General features: G+C 38.2%; 2 protein-coding genes across 6 annotated transcripts in view; one reads left to right on the top strand and one right to left on the bottom strand.

The window, feature by feature from the left end:
• LOC105229042 (protein ECT2) overlaps positions 1-7,368 on the top strand; it is a 41,646-nt gene extending 34,278 nt beyond the window's left edge. For 2 of the 5 annotated variants that reach the window (XM_049458396.1, XM_049458397.1), the window contains exons 7-13: positions 1,239-1,370; positions 1,437-1,799; positions 1,864-2,260; positions 2,604-2,764; positions 2,845-3,339; positions 5,815-5,964; positions 6,039-7,368. In XM_049458396.1, the coding sequence (XP_049314353.1) occupies positions 1,239-1,370; positions 1,437-1,799; positions 1,864-2,260; positions 2,604-2,764; positions 2,845-3,339; positions 5,815-5,964; positions 6,039-6,170 (1,830 nt within the window). In that variant the 3' untranslated portion in view covers positions 6,171-7,368. Of the gene's footprint in view, positions 1-1,238; positions 1,371-1,436; positions 1,800-1,863; positions 2,261-2,603; positions 2,765-2,844; positions 3,340-5,794; positions 5,965-6,038 lie in introns of all 5 variants that reach the window. The other 3 variants (XR_007422995.1, XM_049458398.1, XM_049458395.1) reach the window with 3 other exon arrangements.
• Positions 7,369-12,136: 4,768 nt separating this feature from the next.
• LOC105229041 (probable serine/threonine-protein kinase cdc7) overlaps positions 12,137-19,833 on the bottom strand; it is a 95,245-nt gene continuing 87,548 nt past the window's right edge. The window contains exons 3-4 of the mRNA XM_011209095.4: positions 13,677-14,104; positions 12,137-13,592 (exon numbers count right to left, since the gene is read on the bottom strand). Of these exons, the coding sequence (XP_011207397.2) occupies positions 12,608-13,592; positions 13,677-14,104 (1,413 nt within the window). The 3' untranslated portion in view covers positions 12,137-12,607. The remainder of the gene's footprint in view (positions 13,593-13,676; positions 14,105-19,833) is intronic.

The raw sequence follows: 19,833 nt of genomic DNA, 5'->3' as shown, positions 1-19,833 counted from the left end.
AAAACAGCTAATTTCTACTTTCCATGTGTAGCATTTTTCAGTAAATATTTAAAGCGAAGTGGAAAATGTTAAAAATGCCAAGCAAATTATATTGATACACACTACTTTAAGCGTATTTTTCCTGAAAAAATGCGTTTTGTTTTCGTAAAATTAAATGCACTTAATGTAGCTAACCTCAAATTCATATTTTTACTGAAATTTGTGTTGTACTTTTCTTTACACTTATGCTTACTGCACTGCTTTTGCCTTGTTTCACACTTTATGAGTATGAAAAAACTATTGTTTTTAAACTTAAAAAAAAAATTTAAATTTTTTTAAATTTTTATTTTTTTTACTTCTTTTTTAAAACCTGTCTACAAAACAATTTGCTTTACTGTAAATTGTTATGTTTTAAGTAAATACATGACGGTTTTCTCACTACCTCGCTAACCCACAATTCGAACGTTTTGAAAATAATTTATTGTGCTGCCAAATATTTGTGCTTTTTATATTATTTTTAGTAACTCGTAGCTCGTTTGATTCATTTTAAATCATCATATCGTAAAAAGTATTCACTCATCCCCATTATAATTATATACATATGTACATGTATGTATGTGCGCTATATTTGTGCTTACTTGCACATCATAAATGTCTAATTAATTGCTGGATTTGTTATTTGTTTTGATATCGTTGAAATTGTTTGGTATTTTCGAAGTCCATTGAATGCTCAATTGCGCTAACTGGAAAATTTCAGTTTGTCAATTCACAGTTCATGTCAATTTTCGACAATTTGCACTGTGTAAGCAAGTGTACAGGGTGCTGCGAGACTGTGGTATAGCTAAATCTTCAATGTTTTTGAGTGTAGCATTTTTCGAAATTAGAAAAATATAAAGAAAACAGTTTGCGTGTATTTTAAGTTGCAACAATAATGCGCTAATCAAATACCTATAGTTGCACATCACTTACCCTGTTTCAATATGCTAGCTAAATTACAAATTTCCACATATTCCTTACGAGGCAAAAGCAGGCGCGGCGCGCATCTTTATTATTTCCACATTTTTGTAAATCGGAAAATTTTCCACGTCTAACAAATGACTGCACCGCGCAAAAGAAAATAATTTATTGCTTACAAAATTATGCTGGAATATTTGTAAGCGCGCGTCAGTGTGCAGTTAGCAGACATTTACATCATACACTTAAAAAAAAAAAGCCAAAATATTTAGCAATTCATCAATATGTTTGCTGTATGTCTTTAGGTTGTTGATGAGCACACCACACAAGCCAAGCCAGAGCCGAAAAATCACCGCACACATATTCTCAAGTCCGATTGGTTCTGGTATACCATACAGAATGGCTACGCGGACGAGATGGATTACCTCTTTGGCGATGTAAGTTTGCGCATTTTATTGCACTACAAACAATTGTTTTGAAAAATTCCAACACTTTCCTTACAGTATTTGGACAGTATTGCGAATACGCCCAATACCGATCGTCGTGATTCACTGCCCATCAGTTTTAATAAGCGGAAACGGAAACGTTTCTCACAACGCATACAATTCGAAGGCACACCAATCGGCTCGGGTAAACGACGTTCGTCCGTCTCTGATGCCGGTCTTTTGTCGGTGTCGGGTAGCTTCTTCGATTGCACCACCAGCCCGGACAAGTTGGAGGCTGGCAAGCTGCACAACGAAGTGCATATTGAAACGCCAACAGTTTGTGAATCGACGCCGGCGAAGAAGTCGATGCGTTTCAATCATTTTATGGACTTCTTCAGCACCGAGTCCAACTATGTGGGCATATTAGACACAATAGTGAAGGTACGTTGTGCATTAGTTAAATGTAAAAAAAAAATGTCAATATAATATCTTATGTTTTCTGCAGCTCTTCAAGAATCCACTCGAAGAAATTGCGGAAACCAGCGACGCTCTACTCAATAAATCCGAGATCAAATCGATCTTCAACAATTTTCTGCCCATACACGAAGTGCATCAGTGCATGCTGGAGAGTTTGCGCGCGATACAGGGTAAATGGTCAGAGGATTGTTTAATTGGTGATATCATATTGCAGCATCGTGATGAGCTAACCAAGGCGTATCCACCGTATGTGAACTTTTTCGAACAAATGAAGGAAACACTGCAACAATGTGATAGCCAAAATCCACGTTTCCATGCATTTCTAAAAATCAATCAAACCAAACCGGAATGCGGTCGGCAGAGTTTGCAGGATCTAATGATACGCCCCGTGCAAAGACTGCCGAGCATTAGTTTGTTGTTGAACGGTGAGTAAAAGACAAAATTAGAGGTTGTCGTTTTTTGAAAAACTACTACAGAATTTCAAGCCACTCTTTGACCGATATTATACCCTAAACAGGTTATGTTATGTTAAGTTTGCCACGAAGCCAGTAGGCATGTTTTTTATAATCTCCGAAGAAATTATAGCTTCTGGGCAACGCCTTTTATTGTTTTGTCATATATTTATTTTTATGTACTCTACTAAACGTGCAACGCACACTTTTTATTATATTTCCCATAATTTATAAAAGCAAGTACTTTTTCAACACTTTTCAACAGACATCTTAAGCCTAACGGTATTAATAAAATAATTTCTTTTACACTTTGCAGACATTTTAAAACACACAAACAAAAACAATCCCGACTATGTTAAACTTGAGCAGGCACTCAAAGCCATCAAGGAGGTCATGATGCATATTAACGAGGATAAACGGAAGACGGAATCGCGCATGGCGATATTTGATATCTTCAATGACATTGAAGGTTGTCCGGTAAGCATGTTGTTTGCCTTTTCTATTGTCCACGTTTTATTGACTTTGCCTTCATTATGTCCTCTCCTCGCGCGCAACAGGCTCATTTAGTTTCCTCGAATCGTAGTTTCATTTCCAAGTGCGAAGTAACAGAACTCTCTGATAATCTTAGCGGTCGTGGTGATACGCTCATGTTGTACTTATTCTCCGACACAATAGAGGTGTGTAAAAAGCGTTCGCGTGCCTTTAATACTGCAAAATCGCCGAGCTCTACCAAGTCACACAAACACGTGAAGTTGGTGTCACTGAATGCGATACGTTTTGTCATTGACATCACCGACAGTCCGCGCGCTTTCGCCTTGCTTTGCCGCCAAGATAAGGAGAAGCTCTTCTCGTTCACCATAACCGATGATGAAACGGATAAGGTGGTGTATTTGAAGTTGCTGTGCAAGCAGATGGCGGAGAACGCTTGTCGCACGGACACGGTCAGCGCATTACTGAGTCGCACCTCACAGGAGTTGGAAGTGGATATCAGTGATGTGAATTTGAGCACTTTGTCGAAGGCGTTCAAGTTGGCGGCGCGTACGCGTCAAAAGGTGAGTTTACACTGTTGTCTTGAAATGTTGGTTTCGTGATTAACTGATTAACTTAAGAGTTGTGTCTAAATGCTTCCTAATTATAGTGCTAGCTTATTATGCTTACATTACAACTGCAGAAGTACAAGTACAAAAATAACCTAAAATATAAACCAACATAACCTAAAAAGAAAAACAAATTTCAGCTTTGCATTGATTACGATTCACTACATTGTATTACATATAGTACATATGTCACAGGCTAAACAAAAAAACGTCGATTTTTGTGAATTTTGAAAAAATAAAACTACTGTATCGATTGATTTGAAATTGTCAGGGCGTATTAACACGTATTTCAAATAAACTGTGATATTTTTGAGGAAAAAAATAAATAGCTAAACCAAATTTTGGGCGTCTTTCGCCTGTCAGATCAGATCAAAAAAACCCATAGGTCAGTTCATGATAATCGGATCTGTTGTCTTCGAGTTATCAATGCAGCAAATTCGAAAAATTCTGTTTCGAAAATAAAATGCGTTCAAAAATAAACTGATGGAGCGATTGAATTGAGAGACTATCCTTTAAGCTGTAACTCAACAACTATTTGAGATATCGATTTTAATATGTTATTCTTAAAGGTATAGCTAATGAAATATTTTCACAAAATTTTACGCTGGGTGTGCCTCTTAAGCTTCAGCTATATGAGTAGCTTCTGGTTTATATACTTACTTAGTACTTCTTTCTATCTCCTTTAAAAGTGATATTGCGTTATTTCTTTGCATTTTAAGTGATGACATATGTACATACATATAATTTTGTGGGATGTATATACTCGTTCCATCAATATTTAGAAAATTTGCTAATTTCGTTTTTGGTTTAAATAAGAATGCAATAAGTAAAAATTGAAATTGTTTTCTTTTATATGTAAAATTGATTTTATTACTGTAATCAATTGTGTTTATAAACATTTCTTTTTATTACCTTTTAATTTTATTGTATTTCCTTTTTATTGGTGTCTGTTTGCCGGTGATTGATTACAAATTCATATAGGGTGGTATATTGATTCAACTTGGAACATCTGTTTCATTACACTGGCACTGAATATACATTGTGACAAAAAGCACTCGCAAATTGTTATTAATTCCCCGAGTAAATGTTATTTCAAAAAAAAATTTATTTTGTTCTTTTCGACTCGTCCCAATAAAGCTGAATTTTTTTCAAAAAGAGTACCAAAAACATGTCTCGTGCGAATTCCGATCCCACATTCACGGTATGAGTTTGAGAAGCAAACAAGTCAACAATTATCGGAAGAAAGGAGGGATAAAACGAGACGAAACCAAAAAATCACACCAAAGCCACTCAAAAATTTAGGTTATTCTTATTGTTTATTTTTCGATATTCGTGGTTTCCGGAGGGACAGACGGTCAATAAAGAATTATATTTGGTTGTATTGAGACATACATGAAAACATCCGCCGAGAACGGCCAGAATTGTGGAAGAACAATTCATGGATTTTACACGTTGACATTGTACCATCGCATCGACCCATAATTGTGACCCAATTTAAAGCAAAAAAAAAAAATTGAATTCCGTCGATCAACCACCGTATTCCCTAGCTTTGGCTCCGTGTGATTTTTTCTTGTTTCCCAAACTGAAATTGGCGCTCTGATACACCCGTTTTTTGTCGATCGTAGAGATAAAACAAAATTCTCTGGCCATTTATCCCACAAATTGCTCATGAAAAGTGTTTCGCGGACTGAAAAAAACGTTGGCATAAGTATATTACGTCTGGTGGAGATTACTTGAAGGCGACAAAATAATTATTGATGGATATTTTGCGTTTATTTACAATTTCCGCGGTATTTTTGGCACAATGTAGATCGGATATTTTATATGCGTTTAAAGTTTTGTGAACCAATTGCACCAAGTTAAAAATTCTTATAAATGCGCTCATATCTCCAAAATTGTTTGCCAGATCAACTACAAATTTTAAAGGAATATGCTCAAATATATATAAATTCGATAAATGTATGTATGTATATGAAAAAATCGATTTTTTGAAAATCACTAGTAAATATATACCTTCAATTTAGCGCAGGGTGTCAGAAAAAGAATGGGTATATTTAAAAAAATGAGCACGGTACCGAGTAATAACCACCTCCTTTGTTTAACTAGTTTACAAATTAAATAATGGCCAGTGACGCCTGTAATTAGACGCTTGTATTCATACATAAAGCTAATTTTGATGTAGAGTTGTCTAGAGGCTACTCATGCCAGTGGCCAAGCATATTTGCCATTTTTGAGGTTATATTATTTTAATTTGCTTCTTAGATGAATTGTGCGGCATTTCTAAGATACATATTATATGTAATATAAGTATATAATAAATATATGTTGTTGTTATTATTTGTATGTAAGTAGTTTGCTTTAATGTTTGACTCTCTTTCCCTTTCCCACCCTTTGCCTGCTTATAATGAAGAAAATATTTACTTTGCTCAGGTGGGCCGTGCATTTTCATTCAACAAAACTCCCTCGAAACTGAAGCGAGCCGTTTCTACAATGATGACACCACCTTTTGGCAGCACAAATTCACTAACGCCCGCCTCGCAACTGGCGCAAATGCGTTTGGCCAGTTGTGCAAATATACACGTGAGTAGCGCGCGCATAATCAGCTGATCAATGTTTGACTATATAATACTTTGTTTTTTTATTTTTCAACACAGGAGGCGGTCGATGAGGAGGGTAACCGCAGCAGTTCACCTTCAGCTCAATCGGAAATATTGCTGCCACCACTCTCCGTACAACCGATGCGCAAAAATAAGTCCTCTACGCTGGGTGTTGTGGGGCGTCTTTAAGCTTTGCGACTGTTGAGCCGGTGAAATGCATAAATAAACTGTTTCGAATTTGTTTACAAAGCTGCAGCAGCGTTTGAGGAATGTTGTTGAATAGCGGCCGCTGTTCGCTACTCGCTAAATTGCTAAGCATTGTCGTGCATTCAGCGCTACATCGCACAAAATTTATACTCGCGTTGGTAAACCTAACCTATAGTTGGCTGTCGGTGTTCGATTATAGGCGCTGTATTCAAAGCAAACTCAAACTTTTGGAAAATTTCACAATGATTTCAACAGCAACTGTGTAACGTTTCACCATCATCAGCTTATACGAAGCGTTACTTTAGCACTGCAAGTCATGTGATGTTTATAATAATGGGTGGATTAAGCCCTTTCGTATGTGTTTTTTATGAAACAAAAAATCAAAAGCAACAATAATCTGTTTAATCTGCTCATTTCGGTACGTTGTGATCCTGTACGATTTCAAACTGAAATGTAATGGAATTAAAAATATATATATATTGCAAGCGTGCTGCCACATTTCACGAAAATGTCTCGCATCTGCACATAAATATAAGATTTCCACATGAAATTGTCTGTAGCTTTTATTAATTAGCATATGTATGTATGTATTTGTCGTGTTTGACATTGTAAATATATATGTATATGTATATACGTCAACGAATATCGTGTTCGGTTATAATTTCGTTTTAAGGATTGCGCAAAACCCTCCATCATCTTATTTTAATCTAATTTTAACAATAATACATATTACATAATTTAATTTATATGATTACGAAATATATATCTACCATAATATTCTACACATTAATAACTTATTCGATGTTTTTTTTTTTTCTAATTTTAATTCAACATTGTTTACTTTCTCGTCGCTTCCTGTTTTATGTGCGTAAATGTTTTATTTGAAGCAAACAGAAGGAAATAATGCATAATGTAACTGTCAAAGAGATTTTCTAATAATAAAGCATAAACAATAATATATATATAACTATATATAATTATGTATTTAATTATAGTGACTATACTGTAATATGCGCATATTTGGTATGAATGATTGATTCGCTTAACGAGTATGATAAATTTGTATAAGCCTACATTATTTACAAATACACAAATTTCTTGAAAACATAAAATATTTTACAATAAAATATAACTATCTATTGTAGTTAAGTGAAAAGGCGTTCAAATATTTCTTCTAGAATAAATTTGTGGGTAGGTATACGACAGCTATTGAGCTTTTTGAAATAGTTTTTATTTAACGGTGTGATGTCACACCATCTTGGTGGCGAACCGACCGGCCCAAAACGTGAAATTATCTGCTTACCGAAATGTTCTCAATAAATTCATTGATTGATGCGATGGGTGAGAAATGGCGCCGTCTTGTTGAAACCAAATGTCACCGAGGTCACGAGCTTCCCTTCCACGCATCAAATAGTCGGTCATCATGACACTATAACGGTCGCCATTGTCAGTTACATTCTTACCGGCATCGTTTTTGAAGAAATATGGGCCGATGATTCCACCTGCTCACAAACCCCACCACACCGTTGTATTTCCTGGATGCCAGCTTTTGAATCTCTTCAGGTTGCTCTTCGTCCTAAATGCGGCAATTTTGCTTGCTTACATATCCATTTATCCTCATCGCTGAACATTTATCAAGTTAGATGCCGAAATTTGCGGATGTATTTCGAATCGTCAAAATATTGATACGCAAAATACGTGTTCTTTTCTCGGATCGGGAGAACGACTTTGTACTTTCATGGAATTATCGAAAATGTATAAAGTCAATAACTAAAGACACAAATTTAGATACGAAATTGTAATTTGGTGCAACGAATCGGAGGAACAACTGTGATTTTAAAGTCTCTAAAAAGTGGGCATGGCCCCACCCTCTAAGAGGTTTAAAGCACATGTCTTTTAAATCACTTAAAATACAACTACCAAATTCGATCAGGACAACTTACGACGTTGTAAAAAGCTGAAATTCAATTTAAACCCCCCCTACCCATAAAATGGTTTTGTTAAAAACCACAAAAGGCGAAGAGGCATTAAATTTTATACCCGAGATTATACAAGGAGGCTTAATGTGAGCCCGGATCAACATGACCTCATGCCCTGGCCATATTTAGGGAAAAATCCGTATTTCAGGACTTACCGGAATTCGGGTTATAATATTATATTGGTATTTCTACGTTCCAGTGTGAAAATAAGTGTAATCGGACTACAACCACGCATGCTTTCCATGTAACACAATTTTAAATTCCATTTGATTCCTTCACTTTTTAGTATGCAACAATAAATGTATCGGAATAAAACTTTGGCAGAATAGTGCGCTTAAAGTGGGCCGCTGATGAACAAAAAATGTCAAAATAGGACTTTAAATGTTCAAGCCCCAGACACCGAATATGTGGACTCCAATGCCTATACCAACATTTTATTGAGAATATCGGTCAAACTGTGAAACATGTTATTGGAACAAATTCTGTCCAGACAACAAAATGGGTTGAATTGGATGAAGGCTTCTCTTAGTTGTCTTATACCTATTAAAACGTTTTTCAAACTTCTGGTTTACTTTAGAGGCAAATATCGGAAGGATAGAGCGTGTTTTGCTAATAACTTCGTATCCCCAAGTCCCCATATCACAAATTCCTCTCACGATTTTCGAACAGCTGGCTGATTTTAAATGGTAAGTGGACCTTACTGAAACTCAGGAAGCAATAACGGGTGGGCCATCTAACGTTTTAAATTTGAATTATCTATATTTCGACATTGGAAACGTCAAATACCATTCAGAAAGTGACAGATATTCAGTGAAAAGTCTAAAATTTACGAAATGGACCGCTATTCACAAGAAGAAAACTCGCAGATTGGACAGAAGATCGTTTGACCGAGGATGGTCAATTTTACCGAAAAATCATCTTTTCGGGCGAGGCTCATTTCCACCTCGATGGTTAAGATAACAAGCAGAATTGTCGCATTTGGGGCGCAAAAAACCCGCACGTAATCGTCGAGAAGCCAATGCATGGTGCGGATTTTAGTCTGGTGGAATCATCGGCCCATTTTTCTTCGAAAATGAAGAAGGAACCGCCGTAACCATCAATGGTGAGCGATATCGCGAACCGAACCGAATTTTTCTTCAAGCAAATTGAAGAGGAAGACTTGGACAACATTTGGTTCCAGCAGGACGGCGCTACGTGCCATACAGCAAACGCTACACTCAATCTTTTACGCCCTATCTTTAAATTTAAAATTTTATATGGCCCACCCTATATTATAATATATATTACGTGGGATTGCCAAAATTTGTTAAAATGGACCACTACTGCCCTTTGACCCTATAAACATACCAACAATTTTCAAACTTCCGTATGGCCTTATGGTATACGTTATATATGAATTACTCCCAAGTGCTATTGCTGTTCTCTGTGACTATGCGAGAAACATTCCGTGAGATTAATGGTGTTTTGGGGATGGTACTCTATCACTTCGAACTGCAGAGGGATGGTTTCGACGATTCAAAGCGAGTGAAAACGTCACCATGGATAAACCAACCGGCGGTAGATCAAATCATGGAAAACATCGAATTAGACAGGCATGTGGCATCTCGTGACATCGCCCAGAAGATGGAAGTTAGTCACAAAACCATTTTAAACCACCTCCAAACGGGTGGGTGCCGCATGATTTGACATAAAAAACCCTTTTGGACCGAATCATTATTGTTATATTATTATGGTATCCACCATATAGCCCGGTCATAGCGCCAAGTGATTACCAGCTTTTGCTGTCCATGGCGAACGCCTTGTTGGTGTAAAGTTGTACTCGAAAGAGGCTTGCGAAAAGTGACTGTCCAAGTTCTTCGGAAGAAGGAGGGCTTCTACGAGGGAAGTATTAAGAAGTTGCCGTTTAGATGGAAACAGATTATCGAACGAAATGGCCCATATACATCCGATCCCTGTAACACTTGTTATAAAGCATTGAATAATGACCAAAAATAGCGGAAGGGAGATATTTGACAACCAATATTTACAGTATTCTTTTAGATTTTTGGTGCAAATTTTATAGCGATAACTCGAGGGGAAATATTTATGACAAAGGTTTCATACAAGCCGAGCCAATGTTCAAAGTAGGTGGTAATATACTCATTCGATTCAAATTTCTGCCCGCCTAGTGACATTTTCGAAATTTGGAAACACAAAGACGTTCATGTATAATGGATGGGTTTGTAGCTTAATTTGAGCGATTTGCCCGTGGCTACTGAAGAAGTGTAAGCCGCTATGTTGGATTGAAGGAACAGTACTTACTTCTTCACCAAATGGAGTGTGTTTTTGTGCAATTCGCCGTTCAATCGGGCTAACAATCCGTGATCTTTGGTAGTCGATGTAGATCTTGTGAATCCCAGAAATCAGAGGCCTTTTCGGGCTATAGCCCCCCGCATCGATCGTTCGTGAGTGCGAAGACTTATCTTAGATTATTGTCCATGCCAAGGGTTTGCGGGAAACTTGATCCTAAACAGACGTGTGATTGCTTTTAGACTGGTTAATTCAATATTTGATAATCGGCATCAAAAAATTGACGTTCTGTAAAGAATGTGGTTATTGCGGGACCGCGTACTAAGCTGTCTATACCTATAGGCTGCTTCCCAAGTATCTTCCAGGCTGAAGTTTTTGCCATTTGTCAATGCGCTGAAGTCAACCTCAGCCGCAACTATCACAACCAGCGCATAGCTATTCTCAGTGATAGTCAAGCGTCACTAAAAGCGATCTTATCATACGAGACCAAATCGCTCTTAGTCGAGGAATGCAAAGAAAGGCTAAACCGCCTGTCCTTGTGCAACCGGGTGCACCTAATTTGGGTGTCAGGGCACAAGGGAGTAGGTAAATGAGAAGGCCAACGAACTTGCCCGCGCTGCGGCAGCGTCCAAGATGTTGGGACCAGAGCCATACGTAGCGGTAGGACCCCACACTCTTAAGGAGCTGCTCCGCATGGAGGAGAGAGTGAAGAGAGAACGGCACTGGCGGCAGGCAGCAAGTATGCGTCACGCCAAGCTGTTTCTAGGAGGGTACAATCTCTCCAGGTTTAAGGAACTAATTCACTTCCCCCGTGAAAAATTCCGTCTCCTAATCGCAATCACCTCACTAGCTCCCGGCAAACTCCTGGAACTGTTCAGGCTGCTGGGGCTCTGGGAGGTCATGTGATATAGGAGAGAGCACAATAGACCCTAGGTCGCGGTGCATTACCTCAAATAACATATCTACATATATCTATCTAAAGAATGTGTTTCAAGCGCTTCGCTCAATTCGAAAAATTGCTGGAATATATTTGATCGACTAGACCACGTTCAGCATGCAGTGAAGAAAATATAGCAGCCGTAGCTGAGGATGTACACGAAGGCCGTGGAGAGTCGATTCGGCGCCGTTCCAAACAACTCGGACTGATGTATGAAACGACTTGGCGCATTTTACATCGAGATCTTAAGTTGTAAGCGTACAAAATACAGCTTGTCCAAGAACTGAAGCCGCTCGACATTCCCAATCGACAATGCTTTGCTTAAAGGGCTCTTGAGTAGTCCCAAGAGGGTCCGATGATGCCTATTTGTACACTTCGGTGAGCACATAATTTCACGTTTTGGGTCGGCCGATTGGCCACCAAGTTCGCGTGATATCACACCGTTAGACTTTTTCTGGTGAGGACATGTTAAATCTAAAGTCTATGTGGACAATACCTCTTCGATTCTGGCCTAGGAATAAAACTTTACGCAAAAAGTAGGGAATCTCGAAATGAATCACACTTTAGTGTGCTTAACGGAAATGCAGCCTGCTAAATACCCTATAAAACATTACGAGTATTACCTCACCGGGATTTCACAGAACTATTTATTAAATGCTACATGATGGTATGGATTCTTTTGGAAGGATGTTTCATTTTAAAATCCAAAAAACTATCCCAAAAGTATTTCATAAGAATGACAGTTTTTTCAGTGTAATCTAATTAGACCAATTGGCGTTTTATTTAATTTTCAATAATATCTTAGCGTTTAGTAAACGTTTTTAAAACTATTTATCGTATATATATATATGTTTATGTATGTGTGTATAGCAAAATAAATGCAACTGCGAATTCGTGCGACAGAAACTGGAAGAATTTAAGAATGAATATCATAAAATTTATACTTCTCTAAAAATAACATTTAACATATTAAAAGGCACGGAATCGTACCATCTTATAACAGTACTAATTATAACGTGAAGTATGCGCTAAAATTTCTGATTAAAATTTCTTTTAAAACTCGCCGAAATGAAACCAAGTTAAAGATACTTATAAATATCTACTATATATGTATGTGTATGTATTTATATAAGTGATTCTTTCGATTTCTTTACTAAAAGAAACATTTAATAAATTAAATGCACTAAGTAGATTTGAGGCCGATTTGCGCGTTCCTACACCCAAAGTACAGCGGACGCCTCTTCATTGGAGAGTGTGGAGAAACGCTGATACTTGTTGGCGTTGCGATAACTAGTTTTCGATGTTGTATCCCAACGGTGTTGCATGTCGTGTGTAGCTTGCAGTGGTACGCCCAGCACATTGCCGGGATGATTGGCTTTCAAGGTCGAATTACGGCTATCGCACGCGTATTCGCGCGGCTCGGCATCACACAGCCCAGCAACGGTCGCACCGTTGCCATTGCCCATGCTGGTTGAGTCCAATTTGACGCTGGCCAACGATAAGCGATTCGGTGTGGATGTGCCGTTCGAAATCATTGTGGAGCACAGCGGTACACCGATATCCTGAAAAGAGCTAATCGAACTGAAGCCACTTTCGTCTTCGGTGGCTGAGCTGAGCGGATGTTGGTGCTGTTTGAATGATGACAGCGCAATCGGATGGAATGGATGATGTAGCGTGACATCTTCGTCCGTTTCCACCTTGCCCGATGAAGTCGAAGCTGCCGAAGAGGAGGAGGTGGACACCGCAGACGAATTGGAGGTGGTGGAATGTACAGAGCTATCAGTGGAACTACGCAACGATAGGCGCGAGTCGCGTATATTGTTAGCGCGCAGGAAGAGCATATCCGCAGTGGCGTTGGCAAGCGAGTTGGTGGCGGCGGCTGGGACGTTGCGACTGTTGTGTTTGTCCGCAGCGGCTGTGGCATACATTTTGTTGCTCGCATTGTTTTGAGCAGGTGTAATGAGTGTTGTCGGTATGTTGGTCGGTATTGTTGTGGGTTTCGCCACTTTCGTATGCAGTGCATTGTTGCACGCCGACGCGGCGTTACGGTGCTGCGTTAAATCCGGTTGACGTGTAGATGTGTTGAGTAGATTGTGTATGGTGCGCGACAGACGAAAAGCTTCCTGGTTGAGTTTTTCCTCAAGATCATCAGCGGCGGCCTGAGCTTTGGACTCGGCATACTTTTTGGGTGAACGGCGCCTGTGTTAGCGGGCGGGAGGGAGAAATAAATGCAATAATTAATAATAATTACTCGTTTATATAATATCTTAAGTGTTAGCGTACCAGGTAAAGTCCTTGAATGTTGTGTATGCATTGTTGCTGGTTGTGTTAATGGCATCATAACTCCGCTTATCTGCTGCTGTTGTGGCCAGACTGTTATGCTTCATGTTGGCGCCACCTGATTTTGCGGCGTTGCCATTGTGTATGGCCGATTGCTTGAGGTCTACGATCAGGTTGCTGGTGCTGCGCGTGCGCAGACACGCAGAAGATGTGCTCATTGATTTATCTCCAAAGACAGCAACACCGCTGGCGCTTTGTTCATGACCTTCGCCAGCGCTGTTGCCATCGTAGACTTGGTATAGACTCTTGGAACGGGATATTTGTTGCTGTTGTTGTAATTGGCGTTGCTGTTGTTTTTGCGTTTGATAACGATCAAGGAAACGTGCGATCTCTTCGATGACAGCACGATACATCTCATTACTTGTTTCCACCTGCGGAAGAGACATAAAGGAAATGTAAAATATTTGTTGGTAAAATGACACAATTGTATATGAACGTTTGTTGTGTTTGTTGTAACTATAGTCACTTTTCAATATTTAAATAGCTTGCAACTCTTATGTAAATAGTAATAAATGATATTTATTTCAAAATGGCGGAGTTTGATTTGGCACCTGACAAAGATTGCATAACTTGCCTGTATTAATGGCTGGCCCTGACTATTTCTAATCAGTTTAGCAAGTTGAACCCACAAATCAGATGATCATGTTGAGTGACGGTTATAAACTAAAGCCTTTTCTTTCAATAACGATTATAATCGCTAATAATTATTAATGCTAGGTTAGGTTAGGTTAGGCCAATAAGCTACGCATAGACTAGTTTTGGTTATTTATGATATCAGATGGAGTTTAGTTGCTAAGTCCGAGAGAAGTAGTCATTCTTTAGGAATTTTAACAGACTCTGCGGTCTCACTATCGATATCTCCTCCATTTTTTCCCTAGTGATTTGCTCTAAACATTTCCTGTAGTTTTCTCGATATGTCAGCCCTATCCCGCGGGCGTGTGTCGCCATCAAACAGTGTAGAGTTAGTATTCGCTTCATTTTCATAAAGTTTCTTCTATTGAGTGCCAATAGGAATTTTGTGTACTTCTGGTCTACCGTTTTCTACATGACTTTTGCAGTTTTTCACTTTGGGAGCTCATGCCATCGGGTTTTGATTTCCTGTAGCATGCTCTTGTCGAGATCGCCGTATAGACAATGCATACGGTTGCCAATGTTGATTACGTTTTCGGATGTTAGCGTACACCATTCTTGGCAGTTTCGTCTGGCCGACATGCAATACGAGGTTACTGCCTTGATTGTTGATTGGCTCTAGGTAGATGTGGACTCCGGAATAGTCTGCAGATGCATTAGTGGACAGCTCCGTGGCTTTCGCAATATCAAGGACCCCAGCTTGAAATATACCGCAGTGGTTCGGCAACTTAAAAGGTTGCTTTATGCCTAACTTTGGACAGTATATTCCGGCACTAACTCAATCGTCCATTTTCGCACCATGCGTATAGATGTTGGATGTTGCGCGTAGCTAACATATCTTTACGCCAGTCATCTTTTTTTATATTTACTTTGAACCTTCTTTCGCAGTTGTATATTGGACTAATGTAGTCGGTGTATACCCAACCGCCATTACCCATCGAGCTGTGCCCGCAGGTTCTATATGTAAATTCTTCTGCAGCCTGTAGTCGTCCCGTAGATTAAGCTATTAATGCTAAGGTAACAAGAAGTTTTCAGGGACATTTCATAAGCCAAAACTGCCGACGCAAGTCAAAAGGTACTAATCTACTTAGTGGGAAATTGCGAAATTTTTTGTAGGAGACATTTTGACAGCTAAATTGATAGCTCATAGAAGATATTTCGAGAATGTCTTGTTTATCCTTGAAGCTTGAATCTAGAAGTGATTATTGGAAACCCAATTTGCTCTTGTTGGATACCTTCCTGAATTAGAACTACATCTCCTGACATTTTTGGAGCTCGGGAACTAGATTAACTCTTTCATTGTACTTCATTATCTGAAGAAATAATTCTTGCAACAGTTCGGAAAACAACGAACGTCCTTCCCAGCCTATCCACAAACAACATTATAGAAAAAAATGTATCCACTTATATAAATCTTCGCATGACATATTGATTTAAGCAAGCTATAAATTTCCATTTTTTCCAAAAAAGTTGTTAGCTTCTAATATTATCCTCTTATTTTTTAAGGCAGCAGCTGCAACTGCTTGTGAAAATAACTTAATTTACGGGCAAAAATGTCCATTAATTACGAATATTGCTTACATAACGTTCCAAAGATTTGTCTAATTGCCAAGAGTGATACGTGAACAAAACAACAATAAAAAGTAGTGACAAAAATACCCAGCAATGTTGCTGCTTAATTTTGAAAAGGGGTTTAAAGCTTCGCTCTTTGATAGTTGGAGCTTAAACTAAAGGGACACTAGGGTGAGACAGTCATAGCTAAAACTATATCAACACTTAGGATTCCTCTCATATCCTTCGACCAGTACAAAAATTGTAAAATTTTTCAAGACGCTCAATGGAAAGCTTGGAATAGTCTTAAGAATAATAACTAAAGAGTACCAGGAGGTAATATAAAAATCGCTCTCAACTTACAATTTTAGGTTCAAAATTCAAGGGAATTAAAATATTATATTATAGTTGGAAATCAAGTCTTACTAGCAAATTGGGATATAGCTAGCTCTATATTGACATTGTTCTGGTAAAGTTTGATGGTTTTAAGTACTCAGAGCGTGCGAGAGAGACACTCATAAGAGTATTATATGAAGGCCAAATAAAAAGGATTGTGAAAGAGAGAGATTAATAAGAGTATTATTTGAGGGCCAGATAGAAAAGAATGTGAGACTTTTAGTTGTTCGGGGTCCGGGTTTGTCATGGCGGTTGCTGTTAATACGTATGTTTTCATAGGTTCGAGGCGTAATTTAAAATATTTGGTTGATATGTATCGGCATGAGTATATCCATGTATAGAGGTCTGGCGTAGTTTTGAACGCGCTAGTTAGTGGTGACCAAAATTAGAAGTCTTTCCAGGACTACCCAAAATATATAAACCTGATTAGGGTTTTGGTGAGAGATCACAATATTGGGACACCTTGTTTCAAAACGAATTTCGTGAAGTTCGAATTCCTTATATTTAGTATGGATTAAAGCATAATATGACAATATTGCTCATTGGTGGAGTGTAATTTCAAAGAAGTGGCAATTAAAAATGATTCTATCAGTTCGTGAGATGAATCTTGCTTTAAGATGGATGAAACGAGAGTGAGCAACAAAAGGTCTTTCAAAGAGACGTTCGAAACATTTTAAAGTTCCGCTGTTTACATTGTAACAGATCAAATGAGCAACTTAGAACCATCAGTTTTGAGCAATACGTCAAAATTTATTTGAGAGAAATGTATAAAATGGGAAATCACCCGAAGAAGACCATTTATTCTTCACTATGACAAAGCAAAGTTGATTATACAAAAAGGGTCAAGAACGCGTTGACTACGAACCACGGAATAAAATAATGAGTGCTAGAGAATCGAAGATTAATAGTCAGAGATCTTACTGACATCGTTGGAATATCGGAAGGATCAGTGAAAACCATTTTGAAAAATTATTTTGGCCTAAATAAAGTGAAAGCACATTTGGTTCCAAAATCACTAATTTTTTCAAAAGACAGCGTCACATCAACGTCTGAGAAACAATACTTTCCGACTACCAGGACGTCAATCGGCCGAATATCGTGGCAAAGATGAGCCGAAGGCGAGAAAAGCACGTCAAAGCAGGTCAAAAATCAACAGTTTTCTTCGATTATCGAGCTTTGGTACACTCCGAAATCCTACCGATCTGCCAAACTGTTAACAAAGAATACTATTTGAGTGTTATGCCTCATTTGCAAAAAGTTATTCATAAAAAGAGGCCGGAATTATGGAAGGATTTCGAATTTGGGTCAAGGGGATTCCTTTGAGGGAGACGAATAGATTTTGAAGAATAAATTAACAATTTTAAAATTATGAACAAATTCTTACAATTTTTTGCTAATAAGTAGTAGTAATTGATGCCAATTTTATATAGTAATATAAAGACTATTACTTAAAGCACAAATCTCGCGTACACTAATGAGTAACCCTAATGCTCATTGCCAAACTCATATTACCGTGAATACTTGCCAAAATAACTAAACTAATGAACTGCTAGTCAATACAAGGCGCAACAAAAAAACCACAACAACAATACAAAACACAAAAATTAAACAAAATTGCAGAGGTTGAGGAGGAAACACTTGGTGACCACCCGTTGACTCAATGACTCGGTGGTTATGCACTTTGTGGGTTGCTGGGTGTCAGTTATTGGCTGCCAGCTGTTGGCAGTTAGACTAAACATTATTGCTTGCTGCTTGGCAAAACGAAAAACGCAATTTTCGGAATAATTGCATTTGGTAGTTACATATATTTACATATATACATAAGTACATTCATAACTATATATAAAAGTTCGGTTGCACTGCCTATGAGGTGTGGTTCAGCCATTGCAACAGCCGGAATTTGGCAAATGAACGTAAAAATGTGCCAGGCCGACTGTTTTCGGCCAAGAGAACCTTAAGCAAAAGTAATGTTAGATAAATTAAACAAGGAAATAAATATTTACGAAATTGCTGCAAAAGTGCAAGTTGGCGATAACATAAAATCGACAATCTTAAATAGGAAAAAAAATTGCGTTTACTGCCACAAAACTATGAGAAGATTGTAAATATTTTTTCAGAACAGTTCCTACTCGAGCTCATAGGAATGCCTAGATATAGTGAGCTCCGCTCATAATATAGTCAGCGAGTGAAGTCCAGACTAGTACTACTTTTAAAGTTTAGAGGAAGAGAGAAAAGCTGAGGACCATTTGTCAATCTGTTAATCGTGAACTTCTTAATAGATGATGTATCAATGATGACCTTGAAAAAATTAATTTATTCTAGTTTAGGTTAAGAGGTCGAGTTTGTCCTTATGGATCGACAAAGCGTTTTCAGCGTACAAATTTGTTCAGTCGGCTAACATCAGTTTATGCTAAGTCTGACAAGAAGATCGTTGTACTTACTACCGTTTGATATTATCAGATTTTAAATTGTGTGGCAGTTCAGCTAGATTTTGACATGAATATTCGAGAGTGTCTTACACCATCAATCTTTTTAAGTTTTTTTCGCAATCTACTTTTATAATGCTTTGTTTAGTTGTTCTATCCCTTCAGAAATAAAGACTCAATAGTCTGTCGGAGGTACGCGCTGCCAGTGTGGATTCGGTCTGAGTTCATATTAATTTTAGAAGTTAATTGTAATAGAGATCTTTAATAGTAGTCGTGGTGGATATTGGTAAATCTCCAAAAAAATTTTAGCTACGTGAAAGGTTTCGGCTATCGATGGAACGATGTACGATATATATGACGCCACTGACATACATAGTTCAGCGAATTAAGAGACAGCGGCTATGCGGGCTATGTCATGCCGTCCGAAGGAATGAAGCCACTCCAGGTTGGAGAGTAGATATTCGACGCAGTACCCAGCGAGGGTAGCAGAGGAAGAAGAAGATCTCCACTCCATTGGAAAGACCAGGTGGGGAAGGACCTGGTAACACATGGAATCTCCAATTGGCACCAAACAACGAAAAGGAAGAACGACTGAAACGCTATTGTGAAGCCGGCTATAACCGCGGAAGCGATGTCTACTACAATAAAGAAGAAGAAGAAAGTTTCTGATCGAAAAGCTCAATGTATTCGGAAAATAGTAGATCCCTTCATTTCTAACATCAAAAGGTGGTGTATCTTCATACAATATGTTCTTCTAAATGTGAAACAATATATGTTTTGAGAGAGACTAGGAATCGTGGGCAAAGACTGATATACCTTCTAGGTTATATTTGCCGGCGACGGTAATTCTAAAACTTTTCGAAGCTTGAAATTTTCATTATTTGATAATAATTTCACGAGCAAAGCATTCCAATGAGTTTAATTTAGGATTTCCAACAGGTAATCCTTTTTCTTGTGTTGTAGTATGTTAAAGTAATGCAACTGCACCAGCTTGTTTGGAATTTTATTAAAGTCCTAGTCATCCACAGAGATGGTGTGTAAGTGAGCATTTGGCTTAATCTAAGTACCTACATACATACATACCACATGGACACCAA

The sequence above is a fragment of the Bactrocera dorsalis genome, chromosome 5, assembly GCF_023373825.1.
Source record: "Bactrocera dorsalis isolate Fly_Bdor chromosome 5, ASM2337382v1, whole genome shotgun sequence".
Taxonomy (NCBI): Eukaryota; Metazoa; Arthropoda; class Insecta; order Diptera; family Tephritidae; genus Bactrocera; species Bactrocera dorsalis.
This window is presented reverse-complemented; position numbering and strand designations above follow the sequence as displayed.